Genomic DNA, 20,344 nt, shown 5'->3' on the forward strand with positions numbered 1-20,344 from the left:
GGCTATCCCCACCTCACCTTTCAGACAAAGACCCTGAAGCACAGTGGGCTTACCAACCTTAAGAGCCCACACTCACCAGATAGCAGAACTTGAATCCAAGCCCAGTCAGTGCCCAGAGGAGCCAGTATTTGCCCCTGACTCCAGAGCTTGTGCTCCTCCCCGTGTGCTTGTGTCATTTTAAGTACATGTGGAGGAGGAACAGTTTGGTTTAGGCCATCAGATGAGGACCTCCTCACGTACACCTTCTACATTCCACAAACCTCCTTCATCCACACCCATCCTATTCTCCTCTCCTGGTGATAAGAATCACCAAGGTCAGTGATTCCACCCTGTGTCTGTGGATGCTCTTAGTCCATCCATCATCCCAACCAAAGCAATGGTTCAAGAGCAGGAACTGTATTCATTTTCCAGACAAAGAAGCTGAGATTCAGAGGTTGAGATGCTTACCCAAGCATGTAACTAAGACTACATGGCTGTAGGGTGTCCAGAGCCTACTTTGTCAAGGATGGTGCCATTCTAATGTCATGGCACCTTGGCTGGTTACTGCTTGCCCATACCCACACTGCTAGTGACTAGTAAAGAAAGGACAGATCAGTGTGACTGACTCCAAAACCAGAGCTTTCTGTTATCCCAGGCTATCTCTTAATATTTCAAAGTTATAAAGTTGAGAAGGAAGCCTTGCTCTCACTCATCATTTGTCATTCTACAAACATTTACTGAGCACCCTCTGCACAGATACTCTGCTGGAATACATAATTAGAAAGTGAACAGGGCGCAGTTTCAAGTCTTTTTCTCATTTAATTTAGTGGGAAAATAGACCATGTGTGAACACTCACACTCAGGGCAGGTTACATGCACAACAGAAAGAACAGGCCCCTTGTTTAAAAATAAAGTCTCTCAAGATGTTGACACAGGACACTAACCTAGTATGGTTCAGTTTAACACGAGAGGTGCTCAGGGTAACACACAAATCCGAGTTACCTAGGATGGTGACTGATCATAACGTGACTTCCTAGGAGAGGCGACAACTGGTTTGACCCTGGACAATGAGGATATCTCCCCTACATGGACTTTCTCTCCTATTTTTTAGAACAGAGGGTATTCAGGATAATCACTGAGTTATCATTTTCACTTGAACATCAGTCATCAAGAGTCTCCACCACAGTACACCCTCATCACCTACCTCTGGAGCTGTGATACATGCCCAGAGGGGACATGGAGACGTGCTGTCCTGATCTCCCTTCAGGGACTCATTGTCCAGCAGCTGTAAGTGCTGCCAGTGGGCAACCTTAAACCACCAGCCCCTCTGGGGGCAGCCTGCATGCAATGACCCATCTGGGTGGAGGTATAAATTCCTGGTCACTGGATGTGTCAGGACAACCCTGAGGGGCCATCACCACTCCAGACCCCCATGGGGTCAGCTAAGGTCATCTGGCCAGTGATCCAGACTGATCCTTCCCTCTGCCTTACCCTGTTTCTTCCCTCCTGATTCCACAGTGTTGACCCCAAGGGCAACCCTGATACACATCCCAGCACTAAATTCCATCTGAGTCTGCAATCCCAGAGAACCAGCCTGCAACACGTATCAGAAAACATTCCAGTATTTGCGGAGGATTTTTATTGAAAATTACTGGTTACACATGTACTTATAACATTTTAAATCCCCCCAATAAAATACAAAATGGTAGAAAGAAGGACCTTTTGTGTGAATGTGGTTACCTATGGTTTAAAATTCACAATCTAATGTTGTCTGACCAAATGAAATAAAGTTATATGTTAATAACAAAAGAAAACTATATGTTGAACCATATGAAACTGCCACTTTATCACTTATAAAAAAGACTGAATGTTAGCAGTTCCACATGGCTGAATCTAATAAAAAAAATCCATTTGAATTTAAAATTTAGAAAACATTATACTTAAGAATTGAAGAAGGCAATGGCAACCCACTCCAGTACTCTTGCCTGGAAAGTCCCATGTTCAGAGGAGCCCGGTAGGCTGCAGTCCAAGGTGTTCCGAAGAGTCGGACATGACTGAGTGAATTCATTTTCACTTTTCACTTTCATGCATTGGAGAAGGAAACGGCAACCCACTCCAGCGTTCTTGCCTGGAGAATCCCATGGGGGAGCCTGGTGGGCTGCCGTCTATGGGGTTGCACAGAGTCGGACACGACTGAAGTGACTTAGCATAGCATAGCATAACATAGCATACTTATAAATAACTCATGGGTAAAAGATATAGTTAATGAATTAGATTAGGAATTAGAAAATATATAATACTATGGCTATCAACGGTGTTGAGTACCAAAACTTGCAGGTAGCAGCTAAAGTGGATCTTAGGGAAAAAGTAAGCTTTATATATTTATATTAGAAAAATAGTGATGTTAATAATCTCTTTTCAATTTAAGAATTTAGAGGAAAAACCTCAAAGTTAAGGAAAAGTTGAAGGAAAGAATGATATGATGAACTGGGGAAAAAAGAGAGCATCAATCAAGCAGAAAGTTGATTCTTTGAAAACAGGAAAAAGTTATGCAAGATTATTTATAAAAAAGGCTAAAAGAAAATTAGAAAGCCAAAAGAACACAGTTAGAGGTGCTGCAGATATTAAACATATAAGATATTGTGAATAAATATATGCCAATCAAGACAAACTCACAGGAAATAACATAACAACACACTGAATTGGAAAAAACATAATTACCAAAAGTTACCCAATGTGGCTACACAACACTGCGAATGTGATTAATGCCACTGGATTATGTGACTAAAAATGGTTATATGGTAAGTTTTATGTTATATATACTTTACCACCATTTGTAATGTAAAAAAAAAAACAAACCTAAAATCCTCTATCTAGAAGACAGTCTAGCACATGTCTGTCCTTCATTAGCAAATCCCTTAGAAGGGCTCCTATTTTGAGAAAGCATATTTTCTCTTCCTTCTCTTTTAGAACATATAATATTGTCCTTCTGTATTTAACCATATATCTACTTTTTTGGATACTTAAACTATAGTATATTGTATGTTTTCCTATCAGGTTTCTCTGTAGTATTTTAACCAGAGGTCTTTTGGTGGAAAAATGGATCCTAGTCATGTTAAAGGAAGTGGACACAAAACAACAACTTCACACAGTCTTCAAGTAAACAGAATCCCTAATATAACTGGAAAGTAATATGTAATTCTGGAAACAGTAAAAAAAAAAACAAAAAACAAAAAAAAACACCTGTGACAACTTTGTCTCAAATCTTAGAAAATTAGTTTGGCTCTGGAGTCTCTCAAGACACAAAACCTGGGAGATGGCTATTATTGGTGGCCTGCACCTCTGATTTGGATAAAAAAGCAAGTAATATGACATTTAAGTAAACATAATAAATCCTTTTTCAAGAGCTTGAAATCATTGAGTGAAGTTGGAGAACTAACATCTTGTGTAAATATTTGTTGCTGGCGTAAAAAAAGCAGAATATAGTTTATGCAGTGCAAAACCTAGTGGGAAAAAGCCTTTGGAATAGACATAAACTCATGGGAGAATCACAGTGTTGACGCAAAAATTGTTAAGGCTGAGGGCTGTCCACTGGGAACATTCATAACCACAAGGTCACTGTTATATCTGGCTGTCTCCTTTTGAAGTACACCTGAGGGAGAAAAAGACAAAAACAACATGTTTAGAAATTTTAAAGTCCTCCTCCTAAGGCAACACATTTCTAGGTTTCCTTCTTCATGTGAAGCAATCATATCACTATTGGAGGCATAGTTTTAAAAAACCAGGGTTGTATTTATTCTATGGAGGAAATTGCCCCATTAAAACCCTCAGTGGGGCTGGATGTGATGCCAAATAACCTGTAGATCTCCTAGATTTCTGATCATTCTGATTCACAGATATGCTTTATCACTATAGTAAATTGATAAGCAAAATCATTTTGTTCCCTGAAATAAATTAAAAGCAGGGTAACAAAGAGGATAGGAAAACTAGCATCTGAACAGGGTTTGTCATTTTCACACATAAAAGGAGCACAACAGATTTGGATGTTAGTATCAGGTTGTTATCTTTATATTTTATAAACTCTGATTGACAGGCACTGAAACACTGGCATATATGTATGAAATATCCTGGTGTTTAATTTGTGCGGCAAAGCAGTTATAGGGCCTAAAGAAATGTGATTTGTGGATAGTGGGTCCCAAGAATGAAAAGAGAATCAAAAATGCTAACAATGACTCAACCAAGAGACTTCTCTAAAATGTAAGATGATACCCAATAATAGGACAGATCTCTGCCAGACCTTTGAGCTGCTGAATTCTACCAAACTCTAGCTGAACTGGAAGAGATACAGGTCTTCTCAGTGTATAATCAGAACACAGAGGAAAGGAAGTGCTCTCAACTTCCACAATAATCAGTTTTTAGTAGCTATATTGCATCTCGGTTCTTTACAGATGCACATAACAAAATAAAATAATATCATGGCTTGTGAAGCCTTAACTCTAAACATGTTTGGGCAAAAAAACAACTTCAAGTGTAACTCTTTATCCTCAAAGAAGAATGTGAAAGTTTCATTTGAGTCTTTAAAACAGAAAATGTATCGTCTATCAGAGGCTGACTCATTTCACAAACTGGGTTGCTTCAGTTCAGTTCAGTTCAGTTCAGTCGCTCAGTCGTGTCTGACTCATATGATCCCAGATCTCTTTTATAAAACCTGACCGCAAGTGCATTGTGGGTGCTGTAAACAAAGTTATCATGAGAGAGAATGGACTTCACACACACGAAACAAAAAAGCACTAGGACACCCACCTTCATATTAAGTGCACTTTCTTACTCTCTTGTTGCTAACATAACCTGCTCTGCATATGAAATGCTATATATTTAAATGTCACTTAAGGAGAAAAATAAACCCTCCAAGAATGCTTGGGCCCACTGGCTGAAATCTGAGGCTATTTCCATTGTAATAGAAGCATTTAAAAATAAAGCCTTTGGTGGGAGTCGGGGGTAGGGGGTGGCTGGTTAATTGCATATCATCACCCTCCTCCATTTTATTAAGTTAGACATATTTTGTGATTATAGATTTATGTACTCTTTTGGTGAAACTAAAAACAGTTAAAGGAACAAAGGAAAATTAATTTCATTTTCTACTGCTTAATATTCTTTCCAAAATCACCTGGTTCCTTTCTCCATAACCCTTCTCAATACAATTTTTTTTATAAAGAAAATATTATTTTTAGCAACTTTTAACTGAAAAGGACTTTGCTTCATGGTCTGAAATACCTGAACTGAATACTGCAAAGGATCTTCAGCAGTTGGGGACCCCTGATTTAGAGTCTCTAAAGCAACCTAGAAGAACTATGGGTTTATTTGTTTTATTATTGGGAGGCAAGGTTTCTACCTACAGCCTTTTACAAAATGATCCCACTTTTATACTGTAAAACGCTCTATATTCTTCAAGCACTTAAGCATGTGCTCTCTCATCTGATCCCTGTGGTAAGTGTGAAGAAGCCAGCAGGGCTGTAATCTTGCTCTACACACAGGTGAGGACCTGAGGCTCAGAGGCGCTGGGGGACACAAGGCCACGTGGATGCTAAGTGCCTCTTCCATCTATTCAAATGGGTCCAGGCTCCTGGAGCTAGGATATGATAATTTTATAACTTCTGGGCTGTATTCGGTGATGGCATGAATAGACAAAATGACACCTCTGTTACACCCTGGGAACAAAGAAACTTCAAAAAACCTCAACCAGATCTGCTTCGTCACAGAACAGAATGGATGATAGGTATTTATTCTTAGAGCTGAACTGTGTCCCTTCTGAAAGGCTGTTGTGGAATCATGAAGACATTGCAATTCTTGGCATCCAGAGGAGAAGAATTCAATCTGGGGCTAGTGATGAGGCTAGATCATTCAGAGCTTTTGTGTAATAAAGTTTTATTAAAGTATAAAAGAGATAGAGAATCGGAGAAGCCGGTGGGGCGGGGCGGGGACGAGCAGTGTCCCGGGGAAGGCGTTCCCACCGTCTCGCTCCCTGACTTCCGGGTCGCGGTGCTTGCAGGGAGCGCACGGCTAGTAGCGTCATTTCCGTTGCCGGCAGTTTGCAGTTGGGGAAACCGAGGCAGCTCCAGCTCCTCCTAGTTCTTCCGCTCCCTTGAGAGAAAAAAAAATGTTTAAAAAAAAAAAAGAAAAAGAAAAAAAAAATAAAAGAGATAGAGAAAGCTTCTGACATAGACATCAGAAGGGGACAGAAAGAGAGTCCTCTGATAGTCTTTAGGTGGATGTTATATAGCTACTACTATAGTAATGTTAGTCGATCAGTTGTGTCCGACTCTTTGCGACCACATGGACTGTGGCTTGCCAGGCTCCTCTGTCCATGGGATTCTCCAGGCAAGAATATTGGAGTGGATTGCCATTCCCTTTTCAGAGGATCTTTCCAACCCAGGGATCTAACCCAGGTCTCCTGCATTGCAGGCAGATTCTTTACCATCTGAGCTACAGGGAAGATCCATACAACTACTAGCAGTCTGCTAATTAGAGAAAGGAAATGTCTCAGAACTCAGAGACTGGCACCAGGCCCATCATAAACAATGTGCATTTTGAGATAACATTGGCACAAGGTGAGTTGTCCCTGGCCATAAAATGATTGACATGAATCTTGAAGAAAGGCAGGTTTCTAAGCAAATACAGTCTCATTGACATAGCTTACGAGAACATTTGCATGAGTAAAACGTACTGGTTTGTCATGTCAATTCTGAGTCTTAGGGGGAACCCACTTGTAGACAGAGTCCAGGGTAAATACATAGTTCATTTGCATAGTTTAAGACAAACATTTCCATAAGAAAAATGCTTTGGTTAGCTCAAGGTTTGAGAAAGTTAAGTTCAGGTGGAACCAGGTATCCTTATGGCAACACAGAATTTTAAAAGAAACCACTTTTTAAGTTTGCATTAGTTCAGTTCAGTCACTCAGTCCTATCCTACTCTTTGCGTCCCCATGGACTACAGTATGCCAGGGTTCCCTGTCCACCACCAACTCCCAGAGCTTACTCAAACTCATGCCCATTGAGTCACTGATGCCATCCAACCATCTTATCCTCTGCCATCCCCTTCTCATCCTGCCTTCAATAATTCCCAGCATCAGGGCCTTTTCATATGGGTCAGTTCTTCACATCAGGAGGCCAAAATATTGGAGTTTCACCTTCAGCATCAGTCCTTCCAATGAATATTCAGGACTGATTTCCTTTAGGATTGACTGGTTTGATCTCCTTGCTGTCCAAGGGACTCTCAAGAGTCTTTTCCAACACCACAGTTCAAAAGCATCAATTCTTCAGTGCTTAGCTTTCTTTATTGTCCATCTCTCACATCCATAAATGATTACTGGAAAAACCATAGCTTTGGCTAGATGGACCTTTGTTGTCAAAGTAATGTCTTTGCTTTTCAATATGCTGTCTAGGTTGGTCATAACTTTTCTTCCAAGGAGCAAACGTCTTCTAATTTCATGGCTGCAGTCACCATCTACAGTGATTTTGGACCCCCCAAAATAAAGCCTATCACTGTTTCCACTGTTTCCCCATCTATTTGCCATGAAGTGATGGGACCAGATGCCATGATCTTCGTTTTCTGAATGTTGAGCTTTAAGCCAACTTTTTAGCTCTCCTCTTTCACTTTCATCAAGAGGCTCTTTAGTTCTTCACTTTTTGCCATAAGGGTAGTGTCATCTGCATATCTTAAGTTATTGATATTTCTCCCAGCAATCTTGATCCCAGCTTGTGCTTCATCCAGCCCAGAGTTTCTCATGACATACTCTGCATATAAGTTAAATAAGTAGGGTGGCAATATACAGCTTTGATGTACTCCTTTCCCGATTTGGAACCAGCCTATTGTTTCATGTCCAGTTTTTACTGCTGCTTCCTGACCTGTATATAGATTTCTCAGGAGGCAGATAAGGTGGTCTGGTATTCCCATCACTTGAAGGATTTTCCACAGTTGGTTGTGATCCACAGAGTCAAAGGCTTTGGCATAGTCAATAAAGCAGAAGTAGATGTTTTCCTGGAAACATGTATCTCTTGCTTTTTTGATGATCCAGTGGATGTTGGCAATTTGACCTCTGGTTCCTATGCCTTTTCTAAAGCCATCTGCTTAAACATCTGGGAGTTCACAGTTCACATACTGTTGAAGCCCAGCTTGGAGAATTTTGAGCATTACTTTTCTAGCCTGTGAGATGAGCGCTATTGTGCGGTAGTTAGAGGATTCTTTGGCATTGCCTTTCTTTGGGATTGGAATGAAAACTGACTTTAACCAGTCCTTTGGCCACTGCTGAGTTTTGCAAATTTGCTGGCATATAGAGTGCAGCACTTTCACAGCATCATCTTTTAGGATTTGAGTTCGCTCAACTGGAATTCTATCACCTCCACTAGCTTTGTTCGTAGTGATGCTTCCTAAGGCCCACTTGACTTTACATTCCAGGATATCTGGCTCTAGCTGAGTGACCACACCATCGTGATTATCTTGGTGTTGAATATCTTTTTTGTATAGTTCTTCTGTGTATTCTTGCCACCTCTTCTTAATATCTCTGCTTCTGTTAGGTCCATACCACATCTGTCCTTTATTGAGCCCATCTTTGCATGAAATGTTCCCTTGGTATCTCTAATTTTCTTGAAGAGATCTCTAGTCTTTCCTATTCTATTATTTTCCTCTATTTCTTTGTGCTGATCACTGAGGAAGGCTTTCTTATCTCTCCTTGCTATTCTTTGGAACTCTGCATTCAAATGGGTGTATCTTTCCTTTTTCCCTTTGCCTTTAGCGACTCTTCTGTTCTCAGCTATTTGTAAGGCCTCCTCAGACAACCATTTTACCTTTTTGCATTTCTTTTTCTGCGGATATAAATTTGTACAGAGAAGGGGAAAAAATGTATCACTAGTAGTTTGTTTCCTCCTGCAGCTTAAGAGAGAGATAAAAAATGTCTGACACTTGCAACCTACTCCCTCCATTTGGAGACCTCTGGTCTTCCTGCCTGTTACACTCTCATCTCCAATTTTACATGTTGAAGTCCTAAACCCCCCAGTAGCACAGAATTTGACTGTATTTGGAGACAGCATCTTTAAAGAGGCAATAAAGTTAAAATGAAATCATACAAGTGGGTCCTAATCTAACAGACTGGAGTTTTCATAAGAAGAGACCAGGACACAGGCTCACACAGAGGGAAGAGCATGTGAGACACAGAGGGAAGATGGTGTCTACAAGACAAGGAGCGAGACCCAGAGGAAACCAACCCTGCTGACACCTTGACCTCAGACTTCTTACCTCCAGGGCTGTGAGGATACAAGTTTCTGCTGTTTAAGTCGCCTACTCTTTGGTCTTTGTATGGCAGCCCTAGCAAACTACAGCCCCCTTTAGCTTTATGTATCTAAAAGGGACTTTCTCTATTTCATGGATCATCCAAAAGGGTCAATCAAACAGCGATAAGCTCACCTGAGCTACGAGATCAACAAACTATGATGTGGAAGCACCTTCTCCCAGATATTGGGTTTTCTTTTCAGATGAATGAATTCTGTTCTATTAGTGAAAACCTTATGATTTAGGCTAATGCTCCCCGTGTAATAGCTCTGAACAATGCATTGATATCTGATGCTTGCACATTCAAAAAACTGATAATCTGACAGCTTATCCTCCTAAGAGGATGCAGAATATACAGAAGTAATGTCAGGATGGGATGAGAATTAAGAAATGTATTTCTTTCTGTAGAGGTGACCTGAGCCAGTGGCAGGACTGAAATCCAAGAGTGAGGTTCTGCCTCCATGTGAACTTCGGCTACCACATGATAGGAGCAGTGTTCTCAGGCTCGACACAGAACGCAGTACCTAGGACAGCACCCAGACTCCCCAGCAATTCCCCCTCTGTGCTTCCTGGACCAGCTCTGTGACCTTGGGTGAACTCTGGACACACTCTCCTTATCCATGACATGGGATAAAAATGGACCATCAGGAAAGTAAGTGAAATCATACATGTGAGAACTATATAAAATAAATTATGAAGAATTACACAAATGTAACTTACTATTAATATTGTTAGAGTAGGTGCAGGATTACTAGGCCAGGAATCTCAAGATTTCTAATTCTATGACCTATGTCTGCTTCAGTATGTATGTTACACTTGTTTTAAAATATTTACTGAAACAACAAATTTATAATTCTGTGTCTGCTGCACTAGCTTAACACCAGTTATATACATAGGGCCATGTTCCTTCTAAAGCACCTTAGTTTCCTCACCTGTACAAAGAGAGGGTTGAATCCTATTATCTTATTATCTGAACCAATCTAAAATTCTGTGTTCTATTTCTTATTACTCAATGTCATGATAATATAGTTTTAAAATGAAGACTTTGACATACAAGTGGGATGTGAAATGCCTAAGGTCAAAAGAGCAAAAGAGTTTGGGAGATTCCTGGCTCTCTAGGTCTCAGGAAGGATGGTCTGACTGGGAGACACTCTAGTGGTTAAAAGCACTCTGTGAATTTTGGGCATAAAAATAATACAGAGTTCCTTGTTCAGCTTCTCAACAGTTGCACACAATGTAAGTAACTTATGAAAAGTTAAGAATACAGACTTCCTTTTCCCTAAACCTAAGCATGAACTCTAGCTCTGCCAATTCTTCAGCCAGTTCTGGGACCCAGGAAATCTACCCGATGAGCAGCGGAAAGTCCTGCTCTGCATTTCCTCATTTCTACAGAGGATTGAGATGAACTCAGGCCACATTTTAGATAAATCGTTCATATACAAGTACTTAAGATACTGGGGCATGTTTTCTTTAAGACATTTTAAATATTACACAAATAACAAATAGTCTTATTCTGTTTACAAGTGAAAATCTGGGAAAGGCAGAAAAGTATGAAGAAGGGGACATACAAAGATAATTTATCACCCAGAGATAAATTTTCGATGGGGAAGCCACTTCCCACCATGAACCATGCATGTTAAGGGGCAAGAACACCAGACGTTCCTTCCTTCCCTTTGTCTTCCCATCGACCCCAATCCCACTCCCACCTTGTCCCAGAAAGAATTACAGATGGCTGTATGACAATGGCTAAGCCTCTTAAACCAGACCTTGGCTACCACTACAGTTCTGTTAGGAAGATACCATGTGACCTGAATGTCACTCACTGAGCCCCTTCCTCACACCACACACAGTGCTTAGTGCCTCACACACCTCATCTCTGAGAAAGTGCTCTGTAACCTTCAGGCACCATTCAGACTACAGTGTGAAGGTGTTGTGAGTTCTTGATTTGTCCTGATAAAAATTTCATCTTCTAGAATATAGAGGAAGCATGGGGGGCAAATGAACCAAATTCTAAACAACAAAGAATTAGGGAGAAAGTGATAATTTCAGGTAAAAGTTTTCTTTACAGATTACAAAACAGAAGAGACCTATACCTTTCTCTGGAAGATCTTCCTAGAATCAAAATAATCCAAGATTTTTCCCCTTAAACTCTCAAATTTTCTGGATATTCCTCAACAGAACTTGTATCACAAATGTGCTGAACACTAATCAGAATGAATGTAAAGGGTCTTCAAAATGAGGGTGTTCAGTGCTCCATGAGAATCTCAATTCAGAGTCCGAACACGTGGAAAGTCGAATCCAAAATCTCTGTCTCAGGCACAGGTGTGTGCACACAGAAGGGTTCACACATCCCGACCCCACCCCCAGCACTGCTGCAGATTCTCAGCAGACCTGCCTTCCACCTGCCACATGTTGTTAAGACCCAGTCATGAAACTTCCTCTCTAGTGGCTTCTAATTGAACAGAGCACAGAGTGCTTGTTCCCAGACCCTTGGTGGAGATCTTGTGAAGAGTGCACCCTGGAGGCGAATTTTAATTACAGCTTCCCACAGCAGGCTCACCTCTTCTGCTGTTTTGGTGAGGACAGCAGCCTCCGCCTCGCCCAGTTGTTGCACCATCTTGTAAAATAGACTGTTTCTATCTCGCAGCAAATTATATGGCCGACTATATTCTTTCTGTGTCCCTGAATCCAAAACCTGTTAACAGCAGAAAGAAACCCATTAGCACGCTGTATCCCCCAGTAACACAACTCAGACAATATTTTAAAAAGGGGGCAGGTCGGGGAGAAATTGGGTGGTAGGACTGGAGGTATTTAAGTGGTTTGATTCCCCTGTTTTACTAGGCACACAAAGGCCCAGCCCAACCTTTCATCATTATATGGTTATAGGAAAGGAAGAAAATGAAAAGTTTAGAATATGATTACTGGAACTGGACAGTCTGTAGCATTTTATATTCTGCCTAGGGCATTTGGGGTTGTTATCATTAGTCTGAGAGCGATTTATACAGATACACAGAGTTGGACATGTCTCGATTCAAGAAAATCAGACTGCATTTATCTAAAAAGTAGGTGGACATCCTACAAACCACATGGCAGTGTCCTGACAACAAATTAATTATCAAGTTGATTTGACAATCTGAGCAATATTTGGGGGAAAAAAAAGTAAATGCTTCTGGAATTTCATTAGGGTCCTGGATTATGTCAGCCCTCCTGGAAGGACTAATGCTGAAGCTGAAGTTCCATTACTTTGGCCGCCTGATGGGAAGAGCTGACTCACTACAAAAGACCCTGATCCTGGGAAAGTTTGAAGGCAGGAGGAGAAGGGGACGGCAGAGAATGAGATCGTTAGATGGCATCACCAATTCAATGGACATGAGTTTGAGCAAACTCCGGTAAGTATCAAAGGACAGGGAAGTCTGGAGTCCTGCAGTCTATGGGGTCACAAAGGATGGGAAACCGAGAGACTGAGTGACTGAACAACAAGAGGGGGAGAATTCCTTGTCCAAGAGGTTAAGATGCTTCTTGAAGTTGGCTGTGGCTGTAGTTTATTATTATGAGAGTGGAAGTCTGGCAAAAAGAGCTGATGTATAAGCAGCTTTTGCAGAACTACTCCGCACAGAAGGAATTTCTAGAAATCAACTTTTCTTTTTGGATAAGACTATAAAAGCAAATAAGAAATTGAGCTCCAAATTGAAGTGATCACAGCCTGCACAGCACATGGGGCAGCCCAACCTGAACTGCCTAGAATCTGAATCTATTTTCACAAATTACCTTTATTTGCTTCTTTCTCTTTCTTTCTTAAGCTGCCTGCCTTTCACCCCTTTTATTGTTCATTAATAAACCTGTTAGTTGGACATTGAAAGGGAGAAGAAGGGGCTCTTAACTCTGTCTTTCTACCTATGAGTGACCTTGGTTAATGGTTATGGAGGGGGGAAAGTACCTGAAACAACTGACCCAAATAACAGAACTACAAACACAGTTCTGATGTTAAGTGGAATTTAATTCTTCATTTAGGTCATATTTAGAGTAAATGTATCTAAAGAGAATATGCAGTATGGGCCTACCTGGTAGCTCAGTGGTTAAAGAATCTGCCTGCCAATGCAGGAGTCCCAGGTTTGATCCCTAGGCAGGGAAGACCCCACATGCTGTGGAGCAAATAAGTTCATGCACCACAACTAGTGAGCCCACATTACAACTATTGAAGCCTGAGCGCCTAGAGCCTGTGCTCCCCAGCAGAAGCCTCTGCAAGAATTCTGCACATTTGCTGCAACTAGAGAAAAGCCCACACAGCAATGAAGACTCAGCACAGCCAAAAAATAAATTAATAAAGCTATTTTTTTTTAAAAAAAGAAGAGAATATGGTGGAACTCTAAACAAGACACAAGTTATTTTTTCCACATATAGGTATTGCAGTTAACTTCTTCCTTTTTATTTAATTGGAAACATTTTTTAAGTCTCACAAAGGACATTTTCCTATTAATCTTTTGTTTATACTGTCAATCATTGTTAAGAGCAGCTTTCTCAGAAGAGTCCAAGAATAATTGACTGTCTCATCCACATAATGAATTTTCTATATGCCAATTGGACTTGCCAATTTAGATGCCCTGAATGTGGAATTTTACTTAAACATAGCATAATAGAACATAACTGCTCCTCCTGATGTAGAAGAAGAAAAACTGCAGTTTTAAAACACAGGTCTCCAAATATCTATGTTCAATTAATCTATGAAAGATTAGGTAAGAATATACATTGAAGAAAAGACAGTCTCTTTGCTAGATAGTACTGGGAAAGCTGCATAGGTGGATAAAAATAAACTCAAAATAGTTTAAAGACCTAAGATAAGACTGGGTACTATGAAACAAAAGGAAAACACAGGCAGAGAACTCTTTGACATAAGTCACAATATTTTCTTAGATCAGTCTCCCAAAGCAAAAGAAATAAAAGCAAAAGTAATAGGATCTAATTAACCCTAAAAGGCAACTTAAACTTAAGGGCTGCAAGAGCTAAGATGGGACATAGACTAAAAAATGGCTGGAAATAGAATTTTACCAAGTTAGCCTTCACATTTGCTGGCTTGATTAAAGAGTCTAGATATTTCAGAACAAATAAACATAAAGCAAATCTAAATTCTCTTTATGTACAGAAAAATAGGTATAGTTTTGGATTTTTAACATCCCTTATAAGAAAAATCTCGCATAATTTCCCACTATGTACCCACACTTTCTGTAACACAAGTTAAACTATAAACTAAATCACATTCAAATTGGTGTGATAATAATCCCTGAACCCCAGGATCTCTCCAGGAACCCAACCTTGAATTACTTTCAAGCTCTAGTAGGTTAAGTAAAAGCACATTATGTTGGATAAGTAAATGAGTTACATAAGCTCAATGAAGACATGTTTATCAAACCTGTTTATGTGTAGACATTCCTGGTAGCTGTCTAGATAGAAAAATTAAATGGACCCACTGCAAGATAACTTGATCCATTCATTAGCAAGATGCCATCAGCGAAAAAGAGGAATGCAAAGAGAGGTGGGTGAGTGCACAGAGAGGTGGGGGGCAGGAGAGGATGGAGTTAAAGCCCGATAAGAAATGATGACAACAATAGAGATAGAGCCCCACTTATCAACAAGTAGAGTTGCAAGGGGAAGGTCTGTGTCATATCTCTGTTTCTGGTTGCCAGGTGAGGACACAAGGACAGCTGTCCAAACTTGCATCGTGGGTCCCTCATTGGTAAAATGGGTGCCCATGATTTTCTCAGTGACAGGGCAACATGGCAAGTATTAACTCAAAATCCTTTCCTAGATCTTGAAATAATAAATTAGTCTCTCACTAGGGGGATGATGAAGGCTGGCTCACGGTCACCTCCACAGTCACTTTCCTAAATCTGCTGCCTTTGCAAATAAGCACCCCCCTCTTAAAGTATCTCTTCTCCCCAACTGTGCTTTCTACATCCATATTAGTTATTTTCCTTTGAAAACTTGAATGAAATCTTTTGGAGTTTTTGAAGTAGTTTCCTTTTCTGAAGTATTCTAGTTGCAGCCATGTAGTACTCTTGCCTGGAAAATCCCATGGATGGAGGGAGGAGCCTGGTAGGCTGCAGTCCATGGGGTTGCTAAGAGTCAGACACGACTGAGTGACTTCACTTTCACTTTTCACTTTCATGCATTGGAGAAGGAAATGGCAACCTACTCCAGTGTTCTTGCCTGGAGAATCTCAGGGACGGGGGAGCCTGGTGGGCTGCCGTCTATGGGGTCGCACAGAGTTGGACACGACTGAAGCGACTTAGCAGCAGCAGCAGGCTTCTGAAAGAAATGTTCCATGAAGGTGAAAAACAGAATTTAAGTAAAACTCTAGTTAGGCATGAGCTGTTGTGCTTTCCAGGTGGGGAGGTTACAACAGTTTCTGGTTTTGATTTCTCTAGGGAAAATTCTACTGAGAAGAGGTTTGTGTTTAGGAAGAAACATAAAAAAAAAAAAAAAAAACATAAAATCATAAGAGTGACTATAAACAAAAGAGGTGGAATCTGAGTTTCCTGTCCCTGGTTTTGGTTCTTCATCATTCATTTCCAAAGAATTCTCTAATTATTTGGAATTAGAGACAGTGAAAATGTTGACCACAAACAACAATACTGTTAATGTAAGTGCAGATTGTCGCATGCTTCTTTGTTCATGGTTCTAGGGAGAATTCAGGTGATATGAAGACTGCAGTGGGCAGGAATTGGAGGCAACAGCTGTGCTATTGGCTGCAGAGAAAGCAGGTCACAAGCACCCAGCTAATCCTAAAATCTATAGGAAGAACTCTCTAATGTAGAGACAGTTGTGAGTCTAAGGAGAAAAAGGATTTCTAATTTGTCTGTCTTGCTCCACTATTTCGGAGCAAATGAGGAAGATTAACTTAGTTGCTGTTATGAGTTTTATGCTTAGTCATAACTTAGATGCTGTTATGACATCTTTAAGATACTTAAAATGAAGAGACTTTATTTGTAAAATAAAATTCCTAAACATTAATGGCTTGGTTTAATGAACCAAAACAGGGTAAATCAGTTCAGAGAGCCAACACATACACAAAGCTATTAACTGGATCACAATTGTTTCCCAACAAGCCTTTTCTCTTGTTCACTTACACTAAGCAAAACCATATCCATCTAATTATTTCAAGATTTTTTAATAAAAGTGACAATTTGAAAAAATATATAATCTCTAAATTGAAAGTGTTAGTTGCTCAGTCATGTCCATCTCTTTGGGACCCCATGGACTGCAGCCTGCTAGGTTCCTCATCCATGAAATTCTCCAGGCAAGAATACTGGAGTGGGTAGCCCTTCCCTTCTTCAGGGGATCTTCCCGACCCAGGGATCAAATCTGGGTCTCCTGCATTGCAGGCAGATTCTTAACAGTCTGAGCTACCAGGGAAGACCATATTATGTCAAAGTTTCAGATTAATTATACTTGATCTCTAAGATGAAATTTTAGGCAGATATTAAATTGTGATATAGAAAATTAATTATTTTAATTGGAGGCTAATTACAATATTGTAAATACATTTATATTTAAAAAAGAAAATTAATTAATGATATGGGGGATTTTAAGAATATATTGTTGCTATAAAAATTCTGCTGATGAAATACTCTGTTTTGCATAAGACTAATTATTAAATTAGTAATAGTTCTAATTTTATCCAAATAATATTATAGCACTATACAACTGTTACTTTCTGGTGGTGTATATTTTGTAATCTTTCCTTTATGAGATTTTAAAAAAATTTCCTATTTCTACCTTGCACATTTATTGCTTTTTTTGTAACAAAAATATATTTTTATGAGTTGGGCTCATCATTTTAAAAAACAGAATAAAAGAAAATATCCACCTATTTTTGTGCAGAAGTATTCATCAGTGCAACAATATGTAATTATTACACCTTAAGCACTTGCAGTGACAGGACTTTATGGTGACAGCACTGTTGGTTATGCCCTTCCTTCATCAGCATCTGCCACTTCCTCAAGCTCCTCCCCCAGGCTGGCAGCCCGCCCTGTGAAGCATCAGGCTTTGCAGCAGATTGACTTGTCTTTATGTCCTTAAAGCTTTCAGAACAAACAATTGCCTGCTTTCCAGAAAGGAATAGGTATAGGCATCCTTTGGGGCTATTGTGGGTTCCGTTTCAGAACACCAGAATATAGTGAATATTGCAGTAAAGTGAGTCACGTGCATTTTCTGGTTTTCCAGGGCATATAGAAATTATGTTTACACTATATTATACCCAAGCATGTGTGCAATAGCATTGTGTCTGAAAAAAAAATAATGTACAGACCTTAACTTAAAAATAAGGCATTGCTAAAAAATATTAACCATCATCAGAGACTTCAGTAAGTCACAGTAATAATATCAAAGATCATTGATGTTACAGATCACCAAAGCAACTGCACTGGTAGTGAAAATGTCTGATATATTGTGAGAATTACCAAAAGGTGACACAGAGACATGGAATAAGCAGATGCTGATGGAAAAATGGTCCCTATAGACTTCCTCAATGCAGGTTTATGACAAGCTCTCAATTTGTAAAAAATGCAATATCTGGGAAGCACAATAAAACAAGGTATGTCTATAGTTCTAAAGCAAGCAATAAAAATAAGATTGCCTCAAAAATTGAAGGTTTGAGAGAGAACATTATTTGTGAAGTTTTTGCTGCATTGAAAGCCAACTGGTAATTAGAAGCTCTAGAATAACATACAAGCTTTACACCTGGTGTGAGTGAAGCACAGAGGACAATCCCCAACCCTGAAGCTGGGGGATGCCTGTCTTTTGGTGCCCTGAGGTCTAATCCTGTTATTCCTACCAGAGGAGTCAGCAACCATAACCAGCTCAGACTGAGATGTAAACACAGGGGCAAGTTTACATCTCCTGGTGGGACCTCCCCATGACACCACTGATGACCTCAACCAGGAAACCTTAAACTGAAGGTCTCCCAACACAGGAGTGGGAAGAGCAGCTCCACAGTGAAGGGTAAGATCCTTTCCTGGAAACAAGGTCATTTATCACAAAGATGACAGGCTCCAAAGAGAACCCTTGCCTTTCCCTTCTCCCTCCATATTCCCTACTCACCCAGATGCTCAGGCTGTGCATCCAGAAACCAGCATCAACTTCTCTCTCTGCCCTCAGATTCCATGTTCAATCCATCACACATTCCACTTGGCTCCACTTCCTTATCTAGCCCAGGTCCCACCATCTCACCATTTCCACTGCAGCCACCTTAGACTAAGCCAACAGTCTATAGAGGGTGCATTCTAAGAGAGTGAAGATTGAATTTGGAGAACTTAAAGACCATCAGTGTGGTTTTAGCTGTAAAGGAAGGAGGGAGAACAGAGTGAGACAAAACTAGAAAGTTGGGGAGGGACGGGCAGTGCACTGCTTCATGAAACTACTTTAAATATTTGCTCATAGACATTGACCAAGACAGAAAAAATTTGAGATTATAGAAATTTATAACTTCCTTACCAGGAGGTATTGGTAAGTAAAAGACACTTGCTCCTTGGAAGAAAAGTTATGACAAACCTAGACAGTGCATTAAAAAGTAGAGACATTGCTTTGCTGACAGAGGCCCATATAGTCAAAGCTATGGTTTTTCCAGAAGTCATGTATGGATGTGAGAGTTAGACCATAAAGAAGGCTGTGTGCCAGCCTAAGAATTGATGTTTTTGAACTGTGGTGCTGGAGAAGACTCTTGAGAGTTCCCTGGACTGCAGGAGATCAAACCAGCCAATCCCAAAAGAAATCAACCCTGAATATTCACTGGAAGGACTGATGCTGCAACTGAAACCCCGATACTTTAGCCACCTGATGTGAAGAGCCAACTCACTGGAAAAGACCTTGATGATGGGAAAGATTGAAGGCAGGAGGAGAAGGGGATGACAGAAGATGAGATGGTTGGATGGGATCACCGACTCAATGGACATGAGTTTGAGTGAGCTATGGGAGATAGCAAAGGACAGGGAAGCCTGGCATGCTGCAGTCCATGGGGTTACAAACAGTTGGACATGACTGAGTGACTGAACAACAAATCAGTAAATAAAGCATTAAAAAATGAATGTATTTTGATATCAAGAAAGCTGACTTGTTCAGAGAATATAGATGTTCACATCTGCAGATCAGGTGCTGAGTGATAATACCTTAGGACTGACCAGGTGACATATCCTAATTCTGTCCTTCTTCAGTTTCCCTAACCAACCACACATTTCAAGCTGACAGTACTTCTAAGAATTAGATGATAAAAAGAATCAGCTACCATGAATGTCCTTAATGCTGTAATACCAAAAACCAAAAATAAATCTTCAGGGTACATTCAGGAACAAAGAATTTAATTGAACAGACCCTTAACTGAGCTGGAGATTGAGCCATCTTTCTGCTGCTATGTCTAAAGCCTGACAAAGGGCTTGAAACAGGTACATCTCACAGCATCATTTATTTGTTATGGAAAAATGGTGTGTTGGGGGACAGTCTTTGAAATACAATGTTGAGAGGTAAGAAAAAATAAAGCGGCAGGTAAAAACTAGAAATAAAATTTACTTTTCTAATTAGCATTCAAGAACACAAAATGAAGGACTAAGGATGCCTGACACAAAACATTTCTAGAAATTAAGAGTCACTGTTGGGCAATCTTGAATGCCACCCCACCTCTCATGAAAGTCTGTAGGTAGAGCCTGCTTCCTGTGATGTCTCGTCCAGGTGACCAGACACACTGCTTGGAGCCTAGAGCATCCCTTTGGTTGGGGATGCCCCACTCCTGTCCTCTGCCTCCTGAGAGCTCACTCTTGTGCACACCCAACTCAGGAAGTGAGGCTACAGGCACTGCCTCAGTGCTAACAGCCTGGTATCTACTCAGTGCCCCACTGATGATCTCATCTGACAATGCATGTGAAGTAGGACAGGAGGTAGTATTCCAGAAGCTGCCCAAGAAGTCATAAGAGATGGTACTATTATCCTTAGACATAAGGAACTGTGGGTATTACTGACTACTCACTAGTTATTATTACTGTTTTGTATGGACCAT

General features: G+C 40.3%; 1 protein-coding gene across 1 annotated transcript in view; it reads right to left on the minus strand.

Annotated features, from left to right (window-relative positions):
• Positions 1-1,601: 1,601 nt before the first annotated feature.
• The window catches only part of LOC147361950 (ATP-binding cassette sub-family C member 4-like), a 177,833-nt gene continuing 159,090 nt past the window's right edge, over positions 1,602-20,344 (minus strand). Inside the window, 3 exon segments of the mRNA XM_086330256.1 lie at positions 1,602-3,592; positions 3,595-3,631; positions 11,864-11,998. Of these exon segments, the coding sequence (XP_086186382.1) occupies positions 3,528-3,592; positions 3,595-3,631; positions 11,864-11,998 (237 nt within the window). The 3' untranslated portion in view covers positions 1,602-3,527.

The sequence above is a fragment of the Bos grunniens genome, chromosome 12 (genome assembly GCF_055505025.1).
Source record: "Bos grunniens cultivar Pamir isolate PY7600 chromosome 12, Bosgru_T2T1.0, whole genome shotgun sequence".
In the NCBI taxonomy this organism is placed as follows: domain Eukaryota; kingdom Metazoa; phylum Chordata; class Mammalia; order Artiodactyla; family Bovidae; genus Bos; species Bos grunniens.